This window comes from Leptodactylus fuscus, chromosome 3 (genome assembly GCF_031893055.1).
Source record: "Leptodactylus fuscus isolate aLepFus1 chromosome 3, aLepFus1.hap2, whole genome shotgun sequence".
NCBI classification, from domain to species: domain Eukaryota; kingdom Metazoa; phylum Chordata; class Amphibia; order Anura; family Leptodactylidae; genus Leptodactylus; species Leptodactylus fuscus.
In genome coordinates this window covers 152,905,818-152,931,339 of record NC_134267.1, presented here as the reverse complement: position 1 = coordinate 152,931,339, position 25,522 = coordinate 152,905,818, and the positions used below count along the sequence as shown (strand labels likewise).

At 39.8% G+C, this 25,522-nt stretch overlaps 1 protein-coding gene across 1 annotated transcript in view; it reads left to right on the top strand.

Annotated features, from left to right (window-relative positions):
• LOC142197905 (putative cation-transporting ATPase 13A4) overlaps positions 1–25,522 on the top strand; it is a 74,410-nt gene that overhangs the window by 48,546 nt on the left and 342 nt on the right. The window contains exons 13-29 of the mRNA XM_075268583.1: positions 2,239–2,300; positions 3,862–4,012; positions 4,142–4,225; positions 4,347–4,503; positions 4,671–4,788; positions 6,482–6,606; positions 8,514–8,680; positions 10,189–10,311; positions 11,282–11,361; positions 14,285–14,327; positions 14,824–14,933; positions 17,644–17,740; positions 20,360–20,432; positions 20,920–21,094; positions 22,242–22,429; positions 22,508–22,596; positions 22,711–22,791. Coding sequence (XP_075124684.1) covers positions 2,239–2,300; positions 3,862–4,012; positions 4,142–4,225; positions 4,347–4,503; positions 4,671–4,788; positions 6,482–6,606; positions 8,514–8,680; positions 10,189–10,311; positions 11,282–11,361; positions 14,285–14,327; positions 14,824–14,933; positions 17,644–17,740; positions 20,360–20,432; positions 20,920–21,094; positions 22,242–22,429; positions 22,508–22,596; positions 22,711–22,791 — 1,923 coding nt within the window. The remainder of the gene's footprint in view (positions 1–2,238; positions 2,301–3,861; positions 4,013–4,141; positions 4,226–4,346; positions 4,504–4,670; positions 4,789–6,481; positions 6,607–8,513; positions 8,681–10,188; positions 10,312–11,281; positions 11,362–14,284; positions 14,328–14,823; positions 14,934–17,643; positions 17,741–20,359; positions 20,433–20,919; positions 21,095–22,241; positions 22,430–22,507; positions 22,597–22,710; positions 22,792–25,522) is intronic.

Genomic DNA, 25,522 nt, shown 5'->3' with positions numbered 1-25,522 from the left:
GTGTGGTTTCTTAGGCTGGGTTCACACTAGCATCGGTGTCTGACAGCTAGTGTCCATAGGTAATGTCCGTGGAAGATGTTAGCATCAGACACTAGCTGTGTCCGTTTACAATTTCCATTATTTTAAATGGGATATTATATAGTGTCCTTTAGTGTCCGTGTGTGTCCTTAAGTGCCTGTTTACAAAGATGTCCGATTTTTCAAGTGGACAGAAAAATCCTACATGTGATCTTAAAGGGGTTGGCCACCTTCAGACCACTATTAAGAGACAAATGTTATTGTTTGTACAATAAAAGGATATACAATTTTGCAATATACTTTCTGTAACAACTCCACACAGTTTTCTAGATCTCTGCTTGTCATTCATTCTGTTACTTCTAGTGGATAGAAGTATGACCATGGTCATGTGATTTACGGTCCATGGTCATGTGATTTACGGTCCATGGTCATGTGGTAAACATAAACACACAGGTGCACAGCTGATTACCAGGCAGATGTCTGATTACTGTGCTGTGACTATAACGAGCGACACCTGTGTACTCATCACATGACCATGGACTGTAAATCACATGACCATGGTCAGGAACGAGCCCTGATAAAAAGACTTCCTGTACGATGGGCTGTACTACACAGACTCTCCATGGGGGTGTTTGGGGGTGTGGTGGGGGGACAGAAACTTCTCTCACTAACTACTGAAGAGTAGAGAGTTCATGTGACAAGGAGACGGCGCTCATAGCTCAGCCTCCCTATATACTTTTAGATTGTTAGATTACTGAGGAGAATATATAGAGAAGTATAATTACTCTGCCCCACAACTGCTATATATAGTACAGTCTACAACTGCCCATGCAATGCTGTCCGGAGACATTATAGTCATGGGAACGTCGGCTCTTTCTAGTGAGCTGGATCATTTGGATCTCTTCAGGTTCCCAAACTGCTAAATAACAAATAAATGCTCTCTACCACATGTACAATGTCATTAACTCCTCCTTACCCGAATGTTATGTCCTCCTGGATGCTGTTATCCACAGGACCAAATCATATTAGATTAAAATAAGACTGTGACCCATTCGGAGGCCAGATTAGCCCTGTAAGGGGCAGGGTTAGCCACATATAGGGTAGGGATTGTCATTATGGGGGCCAATTCCCCTAGTTCTCTTCAAAGAGCCGGCATATATAGCCAACTCCTTCGTAAATGACTCATCACTAATGAATCATGGGATTAAAAGCTGAGCGGAGATAAAGACAAATATAAAATACATAATGGTATCTGGTCAAGAGTGAGGAGAAGCTGACTTGTAGGGATATGAGGGCAGCATACACGAAGGAAGCTTGGCGAGTAACAGACTGGCAGGTGAGGGGTGTAGGGAGGGAAAAGGTTTTTGTGGGTTTTCTTCCTTAAGACAGGTTTAATAAATCATCCACAATATTTTTATTTTTCTAAATTATATATATTATACAAAACTATTATGATATTGCTATTTTTCTACCCCTCTCCAAATTATTAAAACTTATTAAATATATTATATGTACCTCAAAACAGTGTCATTAAAGAAATCCAACTTGTCTACACTGACAGAATTGTTTGAAAATGATAATTCTCAGAACATAAAGATGGAAAACAAAGCAAATCATTGGGCATGAAAATGTTTCATCCTTAAGAGGTTAAAGGGGCTCTATCACTGGGAAAAGTCATTTTTAACTAATCACATCCTTGCATAGGCTTTAGAAAGGCTATTCCACACCTACCTTTAGTATGTAGATTTATTCATATGCTAATGAGCCTCCACCAAGGACAGGAAGTTCCCAGCAGCACTCGTCTCTTTTATTATCTCCTATGTGTTTGTGCAAACAGGAAGCTGAGTCATCATCATCATCAGCAGCAGCAGCAGCAGCCTCCCATAGGAAACAATAGGAGAGGAGTGCACGATGTATTGTGCACCAGTCTAATTAGCATATGAATAAAAACTGACTTATTCAGAAACAACTGAGGCAATCTACATACTAAAGGTAGGTGTGGAATAGACTTTCTAAAGCCTATGCAAGGATGTGATTAGTTAAAAATGACTTTTCCTGATGATAGAGCCCCTTTAAAGTGCAAAGATAGATAAAAAGGAGATTGATACTGCAAACAGATATTATAATTTTACATGCCTGCTATATATACATTAGTAATTTCTACATGATTTGTGAAATATTTAATGCTGGTTTATGGTTTTCAATTTTCTTCTGTTTTCAGACTGGTACTTTAACAGAAGACGGACTTGACTTAATGGGCATAATACCAGCAGGAGAAACATGGTACTTTTTTTAGTTATTAACTTACATATCATATTTAATGTCCATCAAGAAATATTTTCAGTAGAAATACCAGTTATTTTTGTCTAAGATTCCCTAGAACCCTATGGTTCTTAGCAACCTGGATAGGCCTTCCCCAGAAGAAAATACTTTTTCTCCTTATTTAAACATGTATGTAAAATTCTGCGATTTTAAATACGTTGTGACAAGCTTTTTTTTTGGCATTTTTGTGGAATTTTTAATTTTATATTTTGTACAGGTGTTTTTTTTTTGTTGTTTATTAAAGCCCGATAGAAAAGTTATACCTAAAGAGGGCTATACCTAGAGTTTTCATGAAAGAGTCACTGACCTAAAAAAATGGCCAAGACCTCAAAAATAAAAAAATAAAACATTGTTTAATTTATATTTTATAAACTATACTATTTTCTATACCAAGAATACTCAACTGGCACACCACAGTCCAAAGCCTGTCTCAGGCAGTTTCATTATGACAGTGGGCAGTAGAGACCTTCATTACCCACAAGTTGTCTCATGGTCCAGTCCCTTGCACTAGTGGCAGCAGTGATCGGTAATCAAACCTGTTGCCTTCCCCCTTTTGCCCACAAACTTTATAATGCTCCTCAGTGGACCCACACACAGTATAATGTTCCTTAATGCCCCCACCTACCATAAAATACATCTCAGTGTCCCCATCCACCGTATAATGCTCCGTAGTTCCTTCACCCACTGTATAATGCTCCTTAGTGCCCACACCCACCATATAGTGCACCTTACTGCCCCCATGCACTGTATAATTCTCTTTAGTGCTCCCACCCTCTGTATAAAACTCCTTAACGCCCCACCCACTGTATAATACTCCTTAGTCCCCCACACATTGTATAAAACTCCTTAGCGCCCCCACTCATAATATAAAGTTCCTTAATGCCCCACCCACAGTATAATTCTTCTTAGTGTCCCTTACACAGTATAATGCCACATTAGGAAATATTGTTTTCCTAGTTTTTCCTGTGCTGGACATGTTCAGCTGTTGTCAATCTAGGACCTTTAATTGATAGTGTATCTGGTCAATGGACCTTTACTAAAAGTAGTTGAGTACCCCTGCTGTATGCTGTATATTTTATAGTGAAAACTGGTTGCAGCTTTTTAAGAATAAAAAGAAAAAAATACTTTTAAAATGCATGAAAAAGTGCTCAGATTTAGTGTTATAGTTAGACAGTCTAAAGATATTCCTGATTTATCATACAGTACCAGTTACTGTGATAATTCTTATGCACCTATCTAAATTCGCACTGTCTATTAGTAAATCTGGGCCACTGTATTTTAAACCACTATTAAAACAGGGTCAGCACACAGCCTACTGCCATGTGTACAAGTGAAATCATCCAAAATATAAATTTGTAAAATCTTTTACCCTTCTTTACACCAATATTTTTGGAGGGAGAAATGATTCCCAGGAAAAATCATTTCCAGGGTTTTCCCTGTGCTAATGAGTTGAGAATTGCTGTTGTATATATTGCACACCATGTATTTTAGGCATCTGGAAACTTACTGTAGCTGTATTTAGTTTTCAGGAAATGCTTAAGCATGACCAGATGAATGAAGTCACTTGGGGACCTATGTTTGGTGCTATGGCAAGCTGCCACTCAGTGATCATGGTAGATGGGAAATTACAAGGTGATCCTTTGGACCTGAAAATGTTTGAAGCAACAGGCTGGGTAATCTAATCTAATCTAATCTAATCTAATCTAATCTAATCTAATTCCATGTAGTCTACTATAGAAATCACAATCACCTATACTAAGGTGAACGCTTTATGAGTTTATTTAATTGATTTCTTCTTTTAGGTGTTAAAGGCTACAGATGAGGAAGTTAGTAAGGAACATTCTTCACAGAACATGGTTGTCCTTCCTGGGCCAAATGCATGGATTGTGAGTCTTTTAATATTGGGCAGCAAAACTATTGTTTATAATACTTGATAGACCATAGGTATAAAATGGAATAAAGACACAATTGTTAAGCTATTAAAAAGATTTTCTCTTTTCCTCACAGGATACAGTGCAAGGTATAACAGTTTTGTTCCAGTATCCCTTCTCCTCTGCCTTACAACGTATGACTGTAATCACTGAGGTTATAGAAGAGGATGAGCTGATTGTCTACATGAAGGGAGCTCCTGAGATGGTGGCCAGTTTTTGCCGGCCAGAAACAAGTAAGTTGATAAAATCTTAAACTGAATTTTGTAACTTAAATTATTTGCTAAACATTACATTCAGAAATATTAGGGACTTTGTTTTACCATTGGTAGGAAATAATAGGAAATTTGTTTATTTTTGTAAATTATTCAATTGTACTTAAAAATTTAATCCAATTCTTTAGTCCCAAAAGAATTTTCGGAAGTGCTGGAAATCTATACATTTCAGGGATTGCGAGTAATTGGAGTGGCATACAAAACTCTTACAAATGGAAATCGGGATGATTTAGAGAGCATTGAAAGGTAAAGAAATGATACAGTTAATGCGATTTACTAATACAAAATAAGTAACATAGATTTTAAAGATGGTCTGTTAGTTCTATTATTTTTATTTTCCATAATATAACATTGGGGAGCTCATGTCCTTCAAATATGAGTTGCACTGTTCTTCTGGAGGCAATCTGAAGGTTGTTGTTGTTGTCAACAGTGGCCAAACCTCTCAGCTGTCTCCTCCAGCCTACCTACTGTGTTGGTGCAGTGCTGAAGGGGCCTACAGGGTACCTGATGTTGGTGGTAGATTCCTCCGGGACGCTTTCTATGGTGATCTTCAGCACAACAGGAACCAGTGGAGCTTCCAATGTAATGCAGCAATACAATTCTCTGTGGGAGTTGCACTGTAGGTTGGGGGATGAGCCAGGCAATGGCTTTTAGCCAAGAAAGCCTAGTAATAAATATTAACAGTGCCTGATAACTTCAACTTCACTTCTACTCTTCTTTTCTTTTTTCTTTCTCTTTCTTTCTTTCTTTCTTTCTTTCTTTCTTTCTTTCTTTCTTTCTTTCTTTCTTTCTTTCTTTCTTTCTTTTTCTCTCTCTCTTTCTCTCTCTCTCTCTCTCTCTCTCTCTCTCTCTCTTTCTCTATCTCCCTCTCTCTATATGGAGCTGTAAAACTTTTTCCCAGGAAGGCTTTGTCTTTCCTAAGGGAAGCAAGATTTTTTCTCTTAGGCTCAGGAAAATCTCAGATTCTTCTCCACAATGGAACTTCTTTCTATCTACTTTCCTTTCTCAGGGCTGGTAGCAATATCTTTCCAGTCTCCTGTCTATACATATGGGCTAGTCTCTCTCTCTCTTCCCCTCTCTATCTCTCTTAGCAGAACATCTGACTTGGCTTGGTATCTGGATGTAGACTCTATTAAAAGGGCTCTGTCATTGGGAAAAGCCCTTTTTAGCAAAGCACATACATGCATAGCCTTTAGAAAGGCTATTTCACACGTACCTTTTGTATATAAATCGCCTCAGTAATTTTTGAATAAGTCCATTTTTATTCATATACTAATTAGCCTTCTCCATGCACTCCAGAAGTGTCTGTGTCTGCTATTCTGTATGTGTATGAGAGCAGAGAGATGGGTCATCAGCACAGCAGCCTCTGCTGTACATACACATAGAGAATAGCAGAGCGGAGTGCACAGTGAGCATATAAATAAAAAATGACTTCTGAGGCAATTTACATACAATAGGTACGTGTGAAATAGCCTTTCTAAAGGCTATGCAAGTATGTGCTTAGCAAAAAATGACTTTTCCCAATCTTAGAGCCTTTTTAATAGAGTCTTTATCCAAACTCACTGAGTCTCCTTCCCCCTATCTCAGCTAACTGTGGTTTGAGCTCAACCATGGCTTTTCCAAAAGTAGGGGTGTTCTATCAACCGCAGTGGAACAGCCCTTTTAATACGGGAATATATACAAATATTCATACAAACTATTATTATGTGGCATATCCACAATGTAAAACAGCACAACATGAAGCAATTTGTTTAGTAATGTCCATTGGAATGCTGTAGAAGGCTATATAGTCCAGAAATAACAGGCTTTATAGAAATTATAAATGCTTATGTTCATGATTTCCAAACTATCCATTTAATTTAAGACAGTTATCAAACCAGTTCATGAGTAACTCAGATACTACACAGTAAATTGAATTCATTCCCATATCTCTTTAAAGGGAAGACGTTGAAAAAGACATGTACTTTCTTGGTTTGCTTATACTTGAAAATCGTCTCAAGCCAGAGACTAAGCCTGTCCTGGAGGAAATGAATGCTGCCAACATCAGGACTGTTATGATAACAGGTAAGGATTAGAGATGAACGAACAGTGAAATATTCGAGATTCAATATGCGTTTTGAGTAGAGCCTCAATATTCAACTACTCGATTGAATATCGAATCCCATTATAGTCTATGGGAAAAAATGCTCGTTTCAAGGGAAACCACTATTCGACTAAAGGAGAGTCACCAAGTTCACGAGTAGCAGGAGGAGAGTGTTTAGGAGGAGCACTGTGCAGTTAAAGCACACGGACTGCATTATAGTCTATGGGGTCCGTGCGCTTTAACTGCACAGCACTTGCAGTTGCACTGATAAAAAGTAAGCTCCCTCATAACCTCAAGCTGCCAGCTCTCCCGACTAGCAAAGACGAGCAAATCAACGCTGGTTCTGCAGCAGGCTCGTCCTTGCTAGTCAGGAGAGCTGTCAGCTTGCTGTTACGAGGGAGCTGACTTTTTCTTATAGGAATGCATTTACCAGCGTTGATTGGCCAGTGTACAGCATTCGGCCAATCAACGCTGGTTCTACCGAAGGCTCGTCTGTGAGGAGGCGGAGTCTAAGATCGGACCACAATGGAGACTGCTGTGGTCCAATTTTAGACCCCGCCTCCTCACAGACGAGCCTCCGGCAGAACCAGCGTTGATTGGCCGGATGCTGTACACTGGTCAATCAACGTTGGTCAATGCATTCTTATGAGAAAAAGTCAGCTCCCTCGTAACAGCAAGCTGCCAGCTCTCCCGACTAGCAAAGACGAGCCTGCTGCAGAAAAAGTGTTGATTTGCCGAATGCTTTACACTGTATAGCATTTGGCCAATCAACGCTGGTTCTGAATCGAATATTTACTGTGAATAACTAGTAGTATTCGATCGAGTATGAATATTTCGAATACCGTAGTTTTCGATCGAATACCTACTCGATCGAATAATACTCGCTCATCTCCTGTAAGGATCAATAAAACAGACAAGTTTCATTGTAAATCTGATGATGAAACTGCATATTTGATTGATATCCCGATAAAAGTAAGAACATACAGTAGAACAAGGCTGTGGCTTTCTATTGTATACATGTGTCCTAGATTTATAAATGAATTTTTATACCATTATTATAGTTTAGGCAACTTGACCTGATTAATATATTGCTAATGTATAAAAGGATTTGGCACTCTCAATAGTACTTTAATCTTTTGGTGGTAGTACTGAATAAGTTACATGTTTTTTTCATTATTGTTGAATAGAGTAACAAGAAAAATCAGACTTCTACTTGACTGCTATACTTTCTATGAAGGTTTATACTGTTGTGTAATGTTTGTAAACATTCTTTAATAACTATATTATTAATATATTTATTTACTACATATATATATATATATATATATATATATATATATATATATATATATATATATAGTAAATAGTTGTCTCCTATCTCCCACACATAGCCAGGGCAGACAAGGGGAAACATTAGTCCTACATTACAGGGACACATCTTTCTCCTTCTCCATTTATGAAGCTGAGCTACTTTTTACATATTACTCTATAGAGAAGGGGTAGGGGAAGAGGAGGCTGTTAGGAATAGCACCCATACTGCAGCTGCTATTAACTGCTACAAGTAAAGTAACCCTTCTGACACTGCTGTATTTTCAAGATAAGACTCTATAACTGCACAGAGTGAGGCAATAAATCTCCCCACAGCCACCACCTTCTCCCCATTGCCTCTCCATAGACTTCTGTGTGTGAACTGGATACAGATGAGACTCTATGTAAACAAATAGACTAGTTAAAGTAAAGAGGCAGAGAGCAAGAAGAAGGAGCACTGGAGAAGGAAATATATTTCCTTAGTAAGATATAGTAAAATGTTTCTTATATTCACATGTACTATTGATTTATGAGAGGGGTTTTATAATTGGTGGTACACTTTAAATATTTTTTTCTATAGGTGACAACATACAAACAGCCACTACAGTTGCAAAGAACTGTGGAATGATTCCTGAAGGCAGCAAAATAGTTTTGGTGGAAGCTCAAGCTCCTGAAAGCAGTTGCCCTGCTTCTGTCACCTGGAAACTTCTCGAATATCCACAGAGTGCAAAATGCGATAAATTACAGGTAGGGCCAATTTTATTTATGTGGTTATACCATGTTTCAACAATTCTAACAAATTCTGTTGTTTTCAAATTCCTTCAGCGATGCTTGCTCTACAACAGTCATAATATATAAAAAAGTCTAAAATATTTTTTCCATAAATCGGTTAAAAAAATTTACACTTAGATTTTTACAGAAATGTCTCTTTCACCATCTATTAGGTTTCTATCTTCCTCCCCCTGCTTCTTGTTTACTCTCTTTTAACTCACTGGTAAAATCCATCTTCAGAGAGGAAACAGATTTACAGCTTCACTATGGCATCAGATTATAAATGGTGCCCTTAGAAGGCAAGAGAGGATATGGTGAGGGCAGCAGCAGAGATAGAGGTACAGACACTTACAGATGCTGAGCGTCTAGCAAATGTTTACTGTCTCACTCCAGTGCTAGATTTTTTTTATCAATATTGGTCTGTACTGCTTTATACAGTCCTCCATGCTGCTGCTCCTTCTCTATAGAGATGCCAGTTGTTTGTGCTGTCCATTTTTCACAAACATAAAGACATAGTAAAGGATAGTAAAAAAAAAAAAAGAAAAGTCTTTTTTTTTTGTTTTGTTTTGTTTGTTTTTTACAGAGAGCACGCAACCTGAAAATAAGCAGGGTTATCTGCTGGCCTTGATTCTCATAGACATCATTTTAGTCTTTAGTCACACGTCAGTGTTGTGGTCAGTGATTTGCATAAATGTTTGTAAGCCAGTTCCAGGAGTGGAGACTACACAGAGAAAAGGTATAACAATGTGAAATATACAGTTAGGGGTACAGAATCTCCTCTTCTCTCCAGTATGTGAGATATTATAAAATCTATTCTTTATCCATTCTCTAGATGACCTGTGGGAAAACTGACAATTAGAAATGGAATCTGCAAAATAATAAAATTGCTGATAAACTTAGTATATGATTCATATAATGTCCAGATGTTAATAGTGCTATTCCAGGTACACACATGACAGCTTATTCTGAAAAGTCCTAAAAAATGATAGGTTGTACACAGCACCGCACCGCACCTCCCATGAGGCAACCTGAAGTGACCGCTTCAGGCGGCGCTATGCCAGGGCCACAGGGAGGACGGCATTTTTGCTGACCTAAGCCAGTCCAGGACAAGCTATCCTGGACTGGCTTAGGGTCACCGTCACTGAGCGGTGGATTGGGGAGGCCGCTGGAGCAGCGCTGCTCCAGCAGCCGCCCCTCACGCTCAGGCAGAGAGCAGGTCCTCTCCGTGCCTGCTCTCTGCCTGCTAAAGACGCTCGCTCCGCTCGGCACCGCCCCCTTCTGATCGGCCCCTCCTCCGGGACGGGGGGGGGGTGGCTTTCTGACGTCTGCTTCAGGCAGCAGAAAGCCATGGTTCACCCCTGGTTGTACAGTATGTATCCTACACTTGACAAGTTATTTTGTTCCTACATTGCCAGTGTTCTGTGTGATGTTCACGCTTTGTAAAGTAATTTTCTAATTATACATATCAATAAATGTGTTATCAGGAAATATCCATCAATTTTGAAGATGTTTCGGATGCTAAAACACAACGTAGTGTTTATCATTTTTCATTGAGTGGGAAGACTTATGAAAATCTGGAGAAATATTTTAGTGATTTATTACCAAAAGTAAGTGACATACAGCAGCCATTTGTATGCATGTACATTGTTTAGCAAAGATTTTACCTGCTTGATTACTGGATTACTATTGGTTCTTGTTGTACTTTGTTTATTGATATTTTACACAAGATGTAGTGTCTTTAAATTTTGGAATTTGTCACCCACAAAACATTATTATACTTTGGAGGTCTCCTCAGATCCCAGAGTATAAGTGGATGCCAAGGTGAGAAGAGTAAAAATAACAAGTAATAATACTCACCATACCTCACCTCTCCTGGGTGTCTAGTGGACCCCACCACTCTCTTCAGGGTCCTTACAACCCAGTGTGTGGTGTAGAAGAGGTCTGAAGAGGATACTGGGGGACTGCCAAATGCCATGAGGATGCCCAAGATAAATAAGGCACCCCTAGGCCTCAACACATTCTTCACTAGGATCTGCTAAGATCCCAGAGTATAATAATACCACTTCTGGTCCATGCTAAACAAGTTCGGCCAAAAACAAACTAGAGGATCAAACCACACGAATGTTCCTCAAAATGAATCTCATAACGTCATCCATTTCTACTTAACTTATACAATGATAAACTTATCTGAATATGTCCAGCGAGTACTGCGGTTAAGGAAGGACAAATCTGTAGTTATTGTTGCTCTATCGTTATTCATTGTACATGGTTCTATATCTACTTATCACAGTTTATTTTGCTAAACCTTTCTCTGAACAGTCTTAATATATGAGTCCTTTAGACTAATAGGAAAACAACTAAGCCATAATGATAATTTAATTAATTCATTAATTAATCTTCAGTTTCAACAGTTTACCACAGTAAAAATAATATATTAATAAGTATTTTCTCTTTTTTACAGTACATACATTATAAAATTTATAAGTCATAAAATAGAATAATATGAAGAAATAGGCATTTTGGATCCTCTAAATGTTGGCAATTTTTGGTAACTATATTGCTTTTTTCTCCCCACAGATATTAATGAATGGCACCGTTTTTGCAAGAATGTCCCCTGGACAGAAATCAGCAATTATAGATGAATATCGAAAACTTGAGTAAGTATGATTGTGTGTAGCAAAATTTCATTAGACCAGGGTTGTTGAATGCAGAAGGAAGGGGTGAATTCAAGTTGTATTAGGGTAAGTTCACACCGGGTTTTTAGGAACGGAACCTCCGCTCCGGATTAGGCCCTATGAATGGGCCTAGTCGGGAGTGTCTTCAGGCAAATCGTGAGGCGAATCGCCCTGAAGAATGAGCATTTCACTTTTTTTTCCGGGAGCTGGAACATACCGACTCCTGGAAAAAAAGACCCGAGTGGCTCCCATTGATTTCAATGGGAGCTGTCTTTTTGGTCAGGATTTTGAGGTGGATACGGCCTCAAAATCCTGACCAAAAAACTCCATGTGAACTTACCCATATTGTTCTTCTGAACAAAATGAGTATTTTGCAAGTATGTAGAAAATGTGATGTTTCTCTAAATGCAAATGTTTATATATCAAAAGAAATGTATGCCGGATCAATACCAGAATATCAAAACAGAATTCTGCAGTACCCAAAAACTTCTGTAAATGCTTCAGTTGTGCTCAATGTGTACTACAATCTACACTGCAGTAATGTGACAGGCGCCTCATTCATACAAGGTTTTCAAGTGGAGCCACAAATTTGCTGTCAAAATCAACTTTGGCCAGGTTAACAATTGGATGCCCTTTGCTGTGAATCACTGTTTGCACCTTATTGATTTGTGGCAGGTAGTTGAATCCTATTCTACATCTCACAAATTTTTGTTCAATGCCAAATTAAGACAGTCATCGGTCTAAATATCTTCCACTGGCTTTCCTCTGTTCAGTGTGATCTTTTGCCCACTGTAGTTGTCTCTAGTGCTCCTGTAGATTCACACATTGCTTTTTCTTCATGGAATACTACTTCTTTAAGAATTCATAGCCGTCTTGTCTTTCTCAAACTGAATGCTCAATAATATTGCAAGTGGACTAGTAAGTCCATGCTCATTCACCAAATTATTAGTATACCAACTCCAAATTCATGAACAGAAAACTTAACGTTTATTAATAAGTACCTACAATTCATTTCTATGCGCACATACACACACCCTTCCTTATTAATACAAGACAGCATTATGTTTTATTTATACGTCAATGTTTGGTATGTAATTGGCATCAGTGTAAGGCCGGGTTCACACGATGTATTATGGCACGTAATGTGGTACGTAGACGGCACGGGAGCTTTTGCGGGCCGTATACGCTCCCATTGTTTTCACTGGGAGCCGGTACCGTATACGCGCCGCAAAATAGCGCCGAGTATACGGTACCGGCTCCTATCTACATACCACATTACGTGCCATAATACATTGTGTGAACCCGGTCTTAGGCCTTATTCACAATGTCCATGAAAAACATTGAAAGGGCTTATCGTTTTTTTGACGTCCATGATCTATTTGCTTTCATTATTACTAAATCTGCTTTGTATGGACTTCACATGGCCATTTTTCACTTGAATAAGACCTAAGCCCAATCCAGGAGTGGAGTCTACATGGAGACAATATTAAATAAATAGATTTGCACATGTTCTGTGTTTTCAGCCGGCTCCTGGTTTTAGCTTACAATGACTGACCACCTGGTGTGTGAATAAAGCCATATGGTAACATTTTTTGTAGGTCTTTTACATACCTCCCAACCGTCCCGATTTCCGCGGGACAGTCACGATTTGGGTGACATGTCCCGCGGTCCCGGTTGGAGGGAGGTATGTCCCGATTTCAACTCAGATCTGCGTCCAGAGGACGCAGATCTGAGTTGAACACATGGCTGAAGCAAGGAGCTGACACAGGTCAGCTCCTCGCTTCCCGCTGCCCGCCTTTCTCCCTGACACATGCGGCTGAAGCTGCTCGCGTGCTCGCTTCGCCGCTGCGTCTCTCTCTCGCTGACACATGCGGCTGAAGCGAGGAGCTGACCTGTGTCAGCTCCTCGCTTCGCTGCTGCCGCCGGCTCCTGGCTTGTAGACGTGATGTACAAGCCAGGAGCCAGCGGCAGCGGCGAAGCGAGGAGCTGACACAGGTCAGCTCCTCGCTTCAGCCGCATGTGTCAGCGAGAGAGAGACGCAGCGGCGAAGCCAGCACGTGAGCAGCATCAGCCGCATGTGTCAGGGAGAGAGGCGGGCAGCGGCGAAGCGAGGAGCTGACCTGTGTCAGCTCCTTCCTTCAGCCGCATGTGTCAGCGAGAGAGGCGGGCAGAGAGCGGCGAGGGAGCGGAGGAGAAGGTAAGTTTAATGTGGAGGTGGAACGTGAATCTGGGGGCAGATGAAGGAAAGGACGGCATGACACTGGGGGCAGAGATGGAGAGGACGGCATGACATTGGGGGCAGAGATGGAGAGGACATGAATCTGGGGGCAGAGATGGGGGACATGAATCTGGGGGCAGAGATGGAGGGACAGGAATCTGGGGGCAGAGATGTGGGACATGAATCTGGGGGCAGAGATGTGGGGACATGAATCTGGGGGCAGATATGGAGGGACATGAATCTGGGGGCAGAGATGGAGTGGACATGAAATGGGGGGCAGAGATGGGGGACATGAATCTGGGGGAGGAGATGGAGAGGACATGAATCTGAGGGCAGAGATGGGGGACATGAATCTGGGGGCAGAGATGGAGAGGACATGAATCTGGGGGCAGAGATGGGGGACATGAAACTGGGGGCAGATGAAGGGTGTATATGAAACTGGGGGGGAGATAGAGGGGGGGACATATAATTTACAGGTGACTGTAGGAGGATTATACTGTGTGCGGGCACATGAAAAATTAACGAGTGGGTGGAGTCAACACAAAAGTGGGTGGGGCTAAATTTGCCGCGGCACGCTACGCGCGCCGCACATTTTGTCCCTCTTTCGGTTCTTCAAAAGTTGGGAGGTATGCTTTTACTTGTGCATGTTTGACTATGGCAATACAATCCAATCTCCTTGTTTTCTAGCTACTATGTGGGCATGTGTGGAGATGGAGCCAATGACTGTGCGGTAAGTGCATTAATGTGGCAATTTTTGTAACTCAGATTTGTTTTTAACTTCCTTGACTGTAACAAAAATCCACAATTTACTGTCACTGAATTTACTATGTCACTTGTGCCGCATAATACAGGCACTGTACTTACATATAAGATAAGCTAAGATAAGATAATCCTTTAATAGTCCCACAGTGGGGAAATTTCAGTCTGACACATGTGATATGAGATGGAGAGTGAGTAACAGCAGAAGGGTGACATCTGTTTGACCAGAATACACAGCACAGCTTTATGATTGCAGTAGTGAGAGCCCATTCAGTCAGCATTGATATAGAGTACATATATAGTGAAGGTAGGGGGATCATCGGTATGGGAAGGATAGTACAGAGATTAAACACAATATCTCTCATTTACAGCTATAGCTGCCTTGAGAGAGGTTTTTTGTAGTGAACATGGTCTTAAATAATAACAAACCTTAAATGAACAATAATCATTAAATTGTTCTTTTGTAGGCTCTGAAAATGGCCAATGCTGGAATATCATTGTCAGTGGCGGAAGCCTCAGTGGCTGCTCCTTTTAATTCTCACGTCACCAATATTCAGTGTGTTCCAGAATTACTTAAGTAAGCATACAAGTTATAAGAAACCCTTAGTAATAAACATATATAATACTGTAGCATACAATGGTAAACTAGATTTTTTTCTTGGTTAATTTAACCATAATAATTATATACAGTAACTGTAAAATAATAGAATGAAAATAATTATGCTTGTTATTTTAGTGTATTTTATACTAGTGAGGGTCAGGAAGTAACAAGGAATTATTTTCAGCAGAGTATATTTTATTATTGTAGGACAAGAAAGAAGTAAAATACATAAAACATTTGTATGAAATTACACCGACAGTTAGAATAAAGTAATATCTGTTGAAAATAATTGCAATATTGTTATTAGTAAAAACATTGGCTATCTGGAAAGAAAAATGGTAAAAGGTGCTCCCTTGTGCAGAGCCTCACTATAACAGGGAAAGTAATACAACAGGGAGCCAGACACTCCCTCAAGATGGATTCACACCTTATATTGTTGTGCAAGTCTTAACGCCTTATCAGATCTTGTAATGCAGAGCTGTGTTGTTTTGTCATCTCTCGTCAACCAACAATGGGCAGAGATATAGCCACAAGTAGAAAAAACTGCAGGGCAGCATCCGTGCTCCCAAAGTAGAAACTTTAGATAAATGGATAGCCAGGCTGAAAAATGCTGAAAAACCTTTATTCACCAGATCAGTGATAACTAGAGATGAGCGAACAGTAAAATGTTCGAGGTTCGATATTTGTTTCGAGTAGCCCCTCAATATACGACTACTCGAATCGAATATCGAACCCTATTATAGTCTATGGGGGGGGAAATGCTCGTTTCAGGGGTAGGCAACGTTCAATCAAATTATACTTACCAAGTCCATGAGTGAGGGTCGGGCTGGATCCTCCGAGCAGTCTTCTCCTTGCAGCGTCCCCGCGGCGTCTTCCGGCTCTTCATTCACTTTGCCAGGCATCGGGCCTGGGCAGAGCCGAATGCGCATGCCCGCACTACAAGCGGACATGCGCAGTTGGCTCTGCCCAGGCGCGATGCCTGGCAGAGTGAATGAAGAGCTGGAAGACGCCGCGGGGAAGCTGCAGGGAGAAGACTTCTAAAGGTAGGAGAAGAACCAGTATTGATTGGCCGACTGTATTAGCATTCGACCAATCAATGCTGGTTCTGCATCGAACTTTTACATTCGAACAGCGAGTGGTACTCGATCGAGTACGAGTATTTAGAATACCGTAGTATTCGATCGAATACCTAATCGATCAAGTACTACTCGCTCATCTCTAGTGATTACGCATTTCAGAGTAGAGACTCCTCCAGACCTTACTGACATGTCATTTATACACACTATGGAAAGGCATGTGATAAAAGGTCGAATGTCATAATAAACAAACTTATAGGCAATAAAAATCATTATGAATCTATGTCAGAATAGATTTAGGTAACAAAATGTATATATAATAATATAATCTTTCCACTAGAAGGCTGCAGTTATTAGTGGCAATCATAGCCTTATGTAGGTTATGGGATACCTGTTATAGGCAATGAAAATAAAGGTAATTTCTTATTAACTGTATTTTTAGACAGAGGTACTCTTAAAACAGGATGCAACTAGAAAAACATGTCCTCATATGGCTGCATCATCAGAAAAAAATGAAAAAACATATAATGTGTGTAATGAAACTACAAAGACTCCAAATATGACCACAGGAAGGGAAATGCGTAAACTGTGCTAGCCTAGGATAGACACCAGATTTAGATAGTATGAGGGAAAAGACACCAGAAGGGACCACTCTGAATTCCCCCAACCCTAGCAAGTAGTGGGAAATAGTGGTGAATTCAGTGTACTCAATGTACTCCGCATAACTTACATATTCACTTTTCACCATGTGTCATATATTCAAATCTCTAAATAATAGTCTCACTATGTCCCAATTCCTAGGAATGTCACTTTACAGGCATCTCAGAGGCTCTGCAAACATGACGTGACATCTTAATCTGATCTCTAAAAGCTAAATAGTGTTCCTTCTCTTCTGCATCTGCCCAAACTGCAGTTTATGCCCACATATATGACACTGTTGTACCCCTTAAATGCTAGTAAAATGGTATCCCCTGACATTTGTAATCTGCACCCCTCAAGGAATTTATCCAGGGGTGTAATGAATTTCATGGCACCTGAAAACAAATCCAGCACACAGATCTGCTCTTTCAAAGCCCATTAGTGCTCCTTCCAAACACCAGTTTACAAATAGTATGCTGCATTTTCTTCTTTAACCCTTTGTGGGTGTGTAAATTTTATGGCTAAATGAACATATCATTGAAAAAAATGAATGTCTAAAGTTCACCTCCATATTGTTTTAATTCCACTGAAGCAGTCAAAGAGTTAACCTACTTCCCAAATGCAGTTTTCAGGGGTACAGTTTTGAAAATGAGGGTCTTGATGATAAAATAACAGATGATAAATATAAATCAGAGATCTCCATAATATGTATTAGCTAATTTCATAGAAATGACTGTCTCAAAGGCGGAGCATATCGCATATTGAAAGTTGCAAGTTAATGAAGTTACTCTATAATATACTGTATATTAACTGAAGGAAAAATATCAAAGTCAAAACAGGCTAGTCCCTTTAGTGACTAAAGGTTAAAGGTACTCTTTTTTAAAATTTTTAATCTTGAAAGAAGAAAGTAGTACCTTTCAACATGAGGCTAAAATATTTGTGACCCCAGCTTTATACGTTTTGTTTTCCAGGGAAGGACGGGCAGCTCTCGTCACATCTTTCTGCATGTTTAAGTACATGTCTATGTTTGGATTAATTGAATACATCAACACTTTACTCCTCTATTGGGTAGGTGATTTCACTTTTATCCTAAATATCTCTGTATCTATATGTTGTTTTAATGGATATTTATGTAATATAAGGAATAACATTTTACCACGCCTAAAATTTCTCTTGATTTGACATATTCTGAGATGAGTTATTCAAGATGTTCAATCTTATTTGATTACTGAAACAAACAGCAAAACATCATTTTCCAATACTTGCAAGATGTCTATCCTACATGTGTAACTGTAGGGACACCCAGTGGTTGAATTGTAAATTGCAGCTTTCCAAGAGATTTTTCAATATGTGATATTGAATTGATTTTATGAGAAATTGGAGGTCTTAGGGTTAAAGGCAGTGGCGTAACTACCACCATAGCAGCGGTAGCAGCTGCCACAGGGCCCGGGACATTAGGGGCCCGGTGACAGCTGCTACCGCTGCTCTCATTATGCTCGGAGGTCTTTTCGGACCCCCGAGTATAATGATCGGGGCCCCCTGTTGGTGGAATACTTTCCACCAACAGGGGGCCCCGAAGCTGCAGCAACGGCTGACACACAGGAGCTGCAGGTCTGGCTCCTGTCAGCGCTGCAGGACGATCCCCCTCTCTCCCCCCTCCCTTTCTCTGCTGTCCTCGGCCCACCAATGAGAGGAGGAGGCGGGGCTTATCCCTGCCGAGCTCCTGCACAGAAGAGAAGAGGAAGAAGCTGCTCCAGGAAAATGAAACTGAAGCTACACAGGTACGTACTGGGGTTACTATACTTATTACTATCAGGCATTTGGGGGGATTACTTGTGTTTTAGTAACTCCATGTGCCTCATAGTAATAGCAGTTAACCCCATCATCTCCCTCACATTAACCCCTGTTTGCCTCACCATAAGAGTTACTGATATGTGAGACATTTGGGGGTAATAGTAATGAAGATACTTTATTATTACCTCCATGTCTCTCACATATCAGTAACTCTTATGGTGAGGCAGACAGGGGTTAATGTGAGGGAGATGATGGGGTTAACTGCTATTAATATGAGGCACATGGAGTTACTAAATTGTAATGCACAGGACCAGATTTTTTTTTATCCACAATTTGTCCTGGTATAGCGGTCAGCGGTGACAGTATTTAGTCCTGTAGGGGCCACTAAGGGACATAATACTGTGTGCAGGGGCCACTATGGGACATAATAGAGCGCGCAGGAATGCGTAGGAGGGACTCAGTCGAGATCTTTGGTGTCGGGGGGGCCCCATGTCAAAAGTTCGCCACGGGGCCCCGCCATTCCTAGTTACGCCACTGGTTAAAGGGGTATTCCCATTAAAGGATTATATTCAGACTTGTAGCTTAAGCTAACTGGAGTGATTTATCCAATGCATTGCTTTATCCATCTTGCTCAGATACATTGAAACCTCTCTCCTCTGTGTTTACAGCAGGATGCTTAGTTTACAGTCCTATATTCTCTTCTCATTCACTTTCTGCATATAGGTTTCAATTTTTGAGACCTGATGAGGTCCAGATCAGTATTTTAGCCATTCTCTTATCTTTGTATGTAAATCAAGAGATAACTGTGCCATTTACAGCAAGGACAAGCTCAGTGTAAAAATGAGCCGATATCAGGAGGTGGAGGGAAGAAGAGACAGAAAAGCATCTACAATCCTGAGATGAGAAACGCTCTTTAAAGGGGTTGTCCGGGATCACTATAAAACTCTACACTAATCTAAACACCCTCCCCCGCCTACTTTCTAAATAACATAATTAATCAAAAATATATATTTACCCATATCCCTGGGGCAGTCATTTGACCACCCTAGGGACATTTTCTGATTATCCTATGATGATCCATTTCCTCATATCAGGAAACAGATCATCACAACTACTCCCTCCCCATCCACTCCATCATACTTACCTATCTTCGTCCTGTCAAAGCTTCCTTCTGTGAGGAATGGCATCTACTCCCTTGACATCAGCCCGCGCATGCGCAAAAGAGCCAGTGTCCTGGCTAAGTGCTGAAGCCAACACTACATCTCCATTTTGCAACCATGGAAGCCTGCACAATAGAGATGTATTGAAGCTAAGGCACAGAGCTGCGCGCTTGCAATCACAAAAGAGGAGGAGCCGTTCCCGCTGAAGGAAGACAGGAAGAAGACAAGTAAAATATTATAGGGTACTGGATGGGCTGAGTGAATTGGGAAGGGTTAGCAGAGGGGATGAACAGCTAGAGAGACAGGGAGGGAGTGTTAGAGAAGGAGGGGGAGGAGTGAGAGGGTGATAGTGTGAGAAACACTACAACTACCATGATGCATTGTATCAGCTGAGACAGCAGGAAGCTACACCTTGTAAACAAATGCAGAAGAAGCTAGGCGCTCCCAGAGAAACCCAGAAATCACTCAAAACACTATCAAAGTATTTGGGTGCACTTATTAACCCATTAATAACACTATCATAATGTTTTAAAATAATTATTTTTGCCTGGAAAACCCCTTTAAGGCTTAACCAAATTTGAGCTAAAGTAAGGCAGGGCACAGCTATAGAAAATGGTTTTCTGCTTCCACATGTCCATATACAGAAGTAGACATAAAAGCTGGGAGCTGTAACTATTGAAACAACCAAAAATTATACAAACACCAAATCAACATGTTTCTATGTGTCTTCCAGCAACGAAACATCTTTGGGAATAATCAGTTTCTTGTTCATGACTTTGCAATTATGTTTGTAATCTTCTTAACAAGTAAGTAAATATGTCATTGCTTTATATATACAGTCATACAATAGCAAAATCCTATAGAAACAATCTTTTGGCGGAAAAAAAAAAAAAAAAAAAAAAGATATATACTTGCCTATAGAATAGTCATTTTATACTTACACTAAATTTATGATTCCTTCAGTTTTAGACTATTAATAAAGGTATTTAATATGTGATGGTTTCCCAGTATGCTATACAGTTCCCAATATAGGCTGTTATTACTATTAGGACATAGCTATGTTAGGAAGAATTCACATAGGTTAACCTGTGGATTAAGAAAACACCCGTTAAATGTCCATTTTTAGAGTGCTTGGTCTAATGGATATTAAACACATGTTGCTGATAAGAAATAATGTTACTGTATACTAACAAGTAGTATTTGACGTATTTGTGTATTTAATAGTTTATTTTCTAATGGTATAATGATATTAGACATTTAGCCTCTAATGGTCATTCTTTCCATTTTCTGCAGTGAGTTCAACGCCTGCATATCATAAACTAGCGCCATACAGACCACCAGGACAACTGATTTCTCCATCTATGCTGTTTTCTGTGTTGTACAATGTTCTCTTTACAATAGCTATGCAGACATATGCATTTCTCATAGTCCAGGAACAGCCGTGGTACAGCAGAAGGGATGTTTTCAGGTAAATATTTGGAATTGGATAGAAATGTAAGACTTCTATTAGAAGGGATTCTTTTACAGCATGCTTGTCACTGATGCTTGTCACTGCTTTTGGAAAATGGTATTTTAGGTGATGAAAATCTGAGCATTTCTTTTGTGACATATAGGTATATTTAATAACTTATATCTTTATAGGAATTTAGGGTAAAGTACAGTATATAATGGAATCACCCCCTATGGAATCACACCCTACCACCCATATGCACCCACAATTCTTCACTCAATTCTCGTTTGGCCTTTTTGATGATGTCTCTACAATCAGTTTATGTTGTAATAGACTTTGTCCACCTTTGTATGGTACTCTTGCACTTAGAATAAATCCTTTACGGCCAAAATTCTTATCCCAGGCCTAGGTCATGGCCAAATTTCCTTGTATGCCCAGGAAATTGGATTATCATTATGATACTGATGAGACAATAGCTGTTTATTCCTAACCAGGTGTTATACTCATGAGTATTACTACTCACGCCAACTTCCCATATTGATGTCCATTTAACACACCCTTGTGACCTCCAATGACACATCTGACACCAAGTGTCTAACAAGACACAGATCAAAGGACAGACACTAATATCCTGCTAATGGCTGTGCATTCCACTGCTTTCCTTCTATAGATATATTTTATTATGAATGTTGCCATGTTGGCTTCCAACACCAGGATAGGGACTTGACACTGTGGGGGGCAACTTAAGGGGAACATTATAAGGGCAACTGCAGGAGGGCATTATAATGTGGGACATATCATATCAGGGTGACTGTAAGGTGTGTTATACCATGCTAGAGCACAAAGACAAAAGGATGAGCTGAGTCAAAGTGGAAGTGGCTGGAGCTAAATTTTCTGTACATTCTGTCCCATTCAGGTTTTTGGGAGGTTTACTCTTAGAGAGACTTATGGCAATGGATGAAGAATGTATAGAGTACATGCATCTACATTCTAGGAAGTCATATGGCTTCTTTGTACTGCCTTGTAGGCTTAGAGCCTACAGCTTTTCAGTATGATTTATTTATTTTTTGGTTGTTCATATTTAGCATAATAACAAAGAACCAATGATGGAAATGTGTATTATAACATATAACACTGGGTAATGGATTTTACTTATCTTTATTAGTGCCTGCTATCCAAATAACACAATCTTGAACATGAACCTTACCTATGAGCTAATCGAAAAAAGAACGAAGAAGAACTATGAAAGCTTTGAGAACTCCACGCTGTGGCTACTGACTGCTGTCCAGCTTGTGATCTTGGCCTTTATCTTTTCAAAAGGAAAACCCTTCCGGCAACCACTGTATAGAAACTGTGAGTTAATACGCAGACTAAATAGCATTTTTTATACTGTATAATTTGAGTCTCTAAATCTTTCCAATTATTTTTTAGATATTTTTGTGGCAACATTAATGGTAGAGGTTGCGCTCACTTTGTTCTTCATATTTGCTGATATTAAGAACATGTATGTTGCACTGGAGGTAAGGACATTTACAACAACATATCTGATGAATATTTTTCTATAATATATATTATGATTGTTATAAAAAGTTTTCATCATCTACATATTACTAATTTGTGGTTTTGTTTTACAGCTTGTCTGCACACCCACAAGCTGGAGGGTCCACATGTTAGTAATACTCATTATATGTCTTGTTGTGTCATTTGTGGTGGAGGTCAGTATATTTCTAAATATATAAACATATGTAATGCATTCATTTGATTTACTAAATTAGTGGTCATATAATTATGCTAATCATTATGTAACCCATTTAAGTTTTTTAACAGAGAAATTGCACCTAATTTTTTTGCTCATAGTGGGCCAGCATTCAATGCCTGACAAAATTTCTATTATTTACACAAAAGAAAAAAAATGGTGTAAATAAGAGCTGAAATATATGCCAGCTTCTATTTGGAAATTGACACATGGACATCCCAAGACAAGCCACAACTGTCAAGAGACATATGCTTTTGCAGATAATTAAGACTTAGACAGTCTTACCCTTGGTTAACATTAGTCCGCATGAGGACCCACCGAACGGAATACCAACGCAACTGCAAGCACTGTGCAGTTAAAGCACATGGACCCCATAGACTATAATGGGGTCCCTGTGCTTGCCGCACAATGCCCGCACGAATAATTCATGTGGGCAGTGTGCGGCAAGCACATGGACCCAATATAGTCTATGGAGTCGGTGTGCTTAACAGCACAGCTCTTGCAGTTGCGATTGTATTCCGTTTGGGGGGTGTCCATGCAGACTCTAACTGGATGGAATCCATATGCTAATGTGAACCGAACCTTAGGCTAAGGCCCCATTTTGTGGAAACATAGCTTTTTTTGTTGCAGATTTTGTGCATTTTTTTGAGCCAAAAGTTGTGACATGGGCCTTGCAAAGGCCAATGGAATAGAGCAGGATAAAAAAACACTCCGTTGTACAGTACCAGCAAAGTGAGTGAGATTTTGGCCAATCCCAACCACACATTGCAGGAAAAGAAAACGCTGCGGAAAAGCTGTGTTTTAAAAACTGCATGCATTTTCGAAAACCTCAGCTTGTCAGTTTCACTTGGGTAAATGTTCACATTTTCCCAATATAAAATGCAACAAAACCAATAATAATGTGATGTGCTTCTACCACTTTATCTGCATCTGCAACGTGAGGCCTTAGCATTATGGTGATTGTCTCAGTGTACACTATACACTTATCACCTGTCCAGAGGGTAGGGGCTAAATGTCTTATCGATAGGGATCCAACTGCAAAGACCCTATAAAAAAAAAAAAAAAAAAAAGAAATTTCCTATAAGTTGTCAATGTGAATGGAACAGCAGTATACATGTGTGGTCACTGCTTCACTCACTTCTATGGCGCTGTCAAAGATGGCCATCCCATAGAAGTGAGTGGAGGGCTGGTCATTAAGTCCCTGTTCTCATGATTGCTGGGGTCTTTACAATAGCACACACAGTGATTCCATACATACACTATCTTATTTATAGGGTACAAGTGTATACAATGCTAAAATCCCTTCAGTTCATCAGCCCTACTGAATTTATAGTGATCCTAAACTTTCAAACAACTGTTGATTTTCTGGCAGCATTTGTGACATTAATATATTTTCTAATATCCTTTATTAACTTATTTTGGTTCCTCTTTATGAAATCCTGTCTTGAAATCCACTTTCTGTCCCGTATTCTTTCCCCTGTTTCTCTGGTGACAACAGTAATTGTCTCACTTGATGCTTTTTTGAGTGCAGATGGGTGGGCTCATGTATAATACAGACAAGCTGAGGATAAAGTGGGTTAACGCAAACAATTATAACTTGGACATTATGAAACCTAGACCAGTGGTTAGAAAAATGGATGCAATTATGCATCTGTTTAAAAAAAAAAAAAAAAAAAACAGATTCATTTGGGGGGTTGCCAGATGCCCAGGATTGGTGTTGAAAGATGTGTACAACTGTTTGTTATTTTTACTTTCATACCTGGTCGTTCCCTGGCACTTTCTTCTGGCCTCTTCTGCTCCTTGGATGGCGTCACACTCCCCTTGGTCAAAGTATAAGGCTGGGGCCCCATGAGACGTAAATGCCGTGAATTGGCCACAGCGGAGATGCTGCGGGAAAAAGCGCAACGTTGTACAGTGCAAGCAAAGGGGTTGGGATTCATGCGACTCGCATCCCCACTTTGCGGAAAAAAAGCAGTGCGGACACGCTGCAATTTGCAAAGCTGTTGCGGCTTTGCAAAGCGTAGAATGTCAATTATATTTATGGAAACGCTGGTGGCTTTCCCGGAAATATAATGTTAACAGAAAGTCCGCAGAGGAAAACTCTCTTTCTAAACTTTCTCTTAAAATCACTGCAGAAAGAACCACAATGTGTTCACACAGCGGTTCTTTCTGCAGCGCTTTAGCGCTGCGAATACGGCCCGTGGGTCCTTAGCCTAATAGTGTTTTGGGTGTAAAAGTAAAATAGTTGCAAACAGACATTTTTGTTTGCACCCATTATACATTGACTCTAAAGTTAATGTTGGAAGACACAAAAGCTGGGCAGGATAAGCTTCTCTGTCCATCAAAAAGAGAGTCAAAAACAACAGTTTAAAAAAAAATAAATTATAGTCTATATGTTATGTAGATGAATATGTTTTTATAGCTATAGTTTTGTTTATTTTGATCTGTCATATGGAGTGCAATGATACAAATGCACCCAAATTCTGTATATACAAGGCTAAAAAGGGCAACAAAGAGAGCAAAGGGGCATGTGGTGAAGGCTGTAAGATAAGTTAGAAGGCCTGTTACTAGACATGATTTGTGTCTCTCCATTCAGTATGAATTATATAACTAGTAAGTTATATGATAAATAAATGCAATAAAAGTCATAACAATTTTACAATGCAGTAGATTTTCAAATATCAATAAAA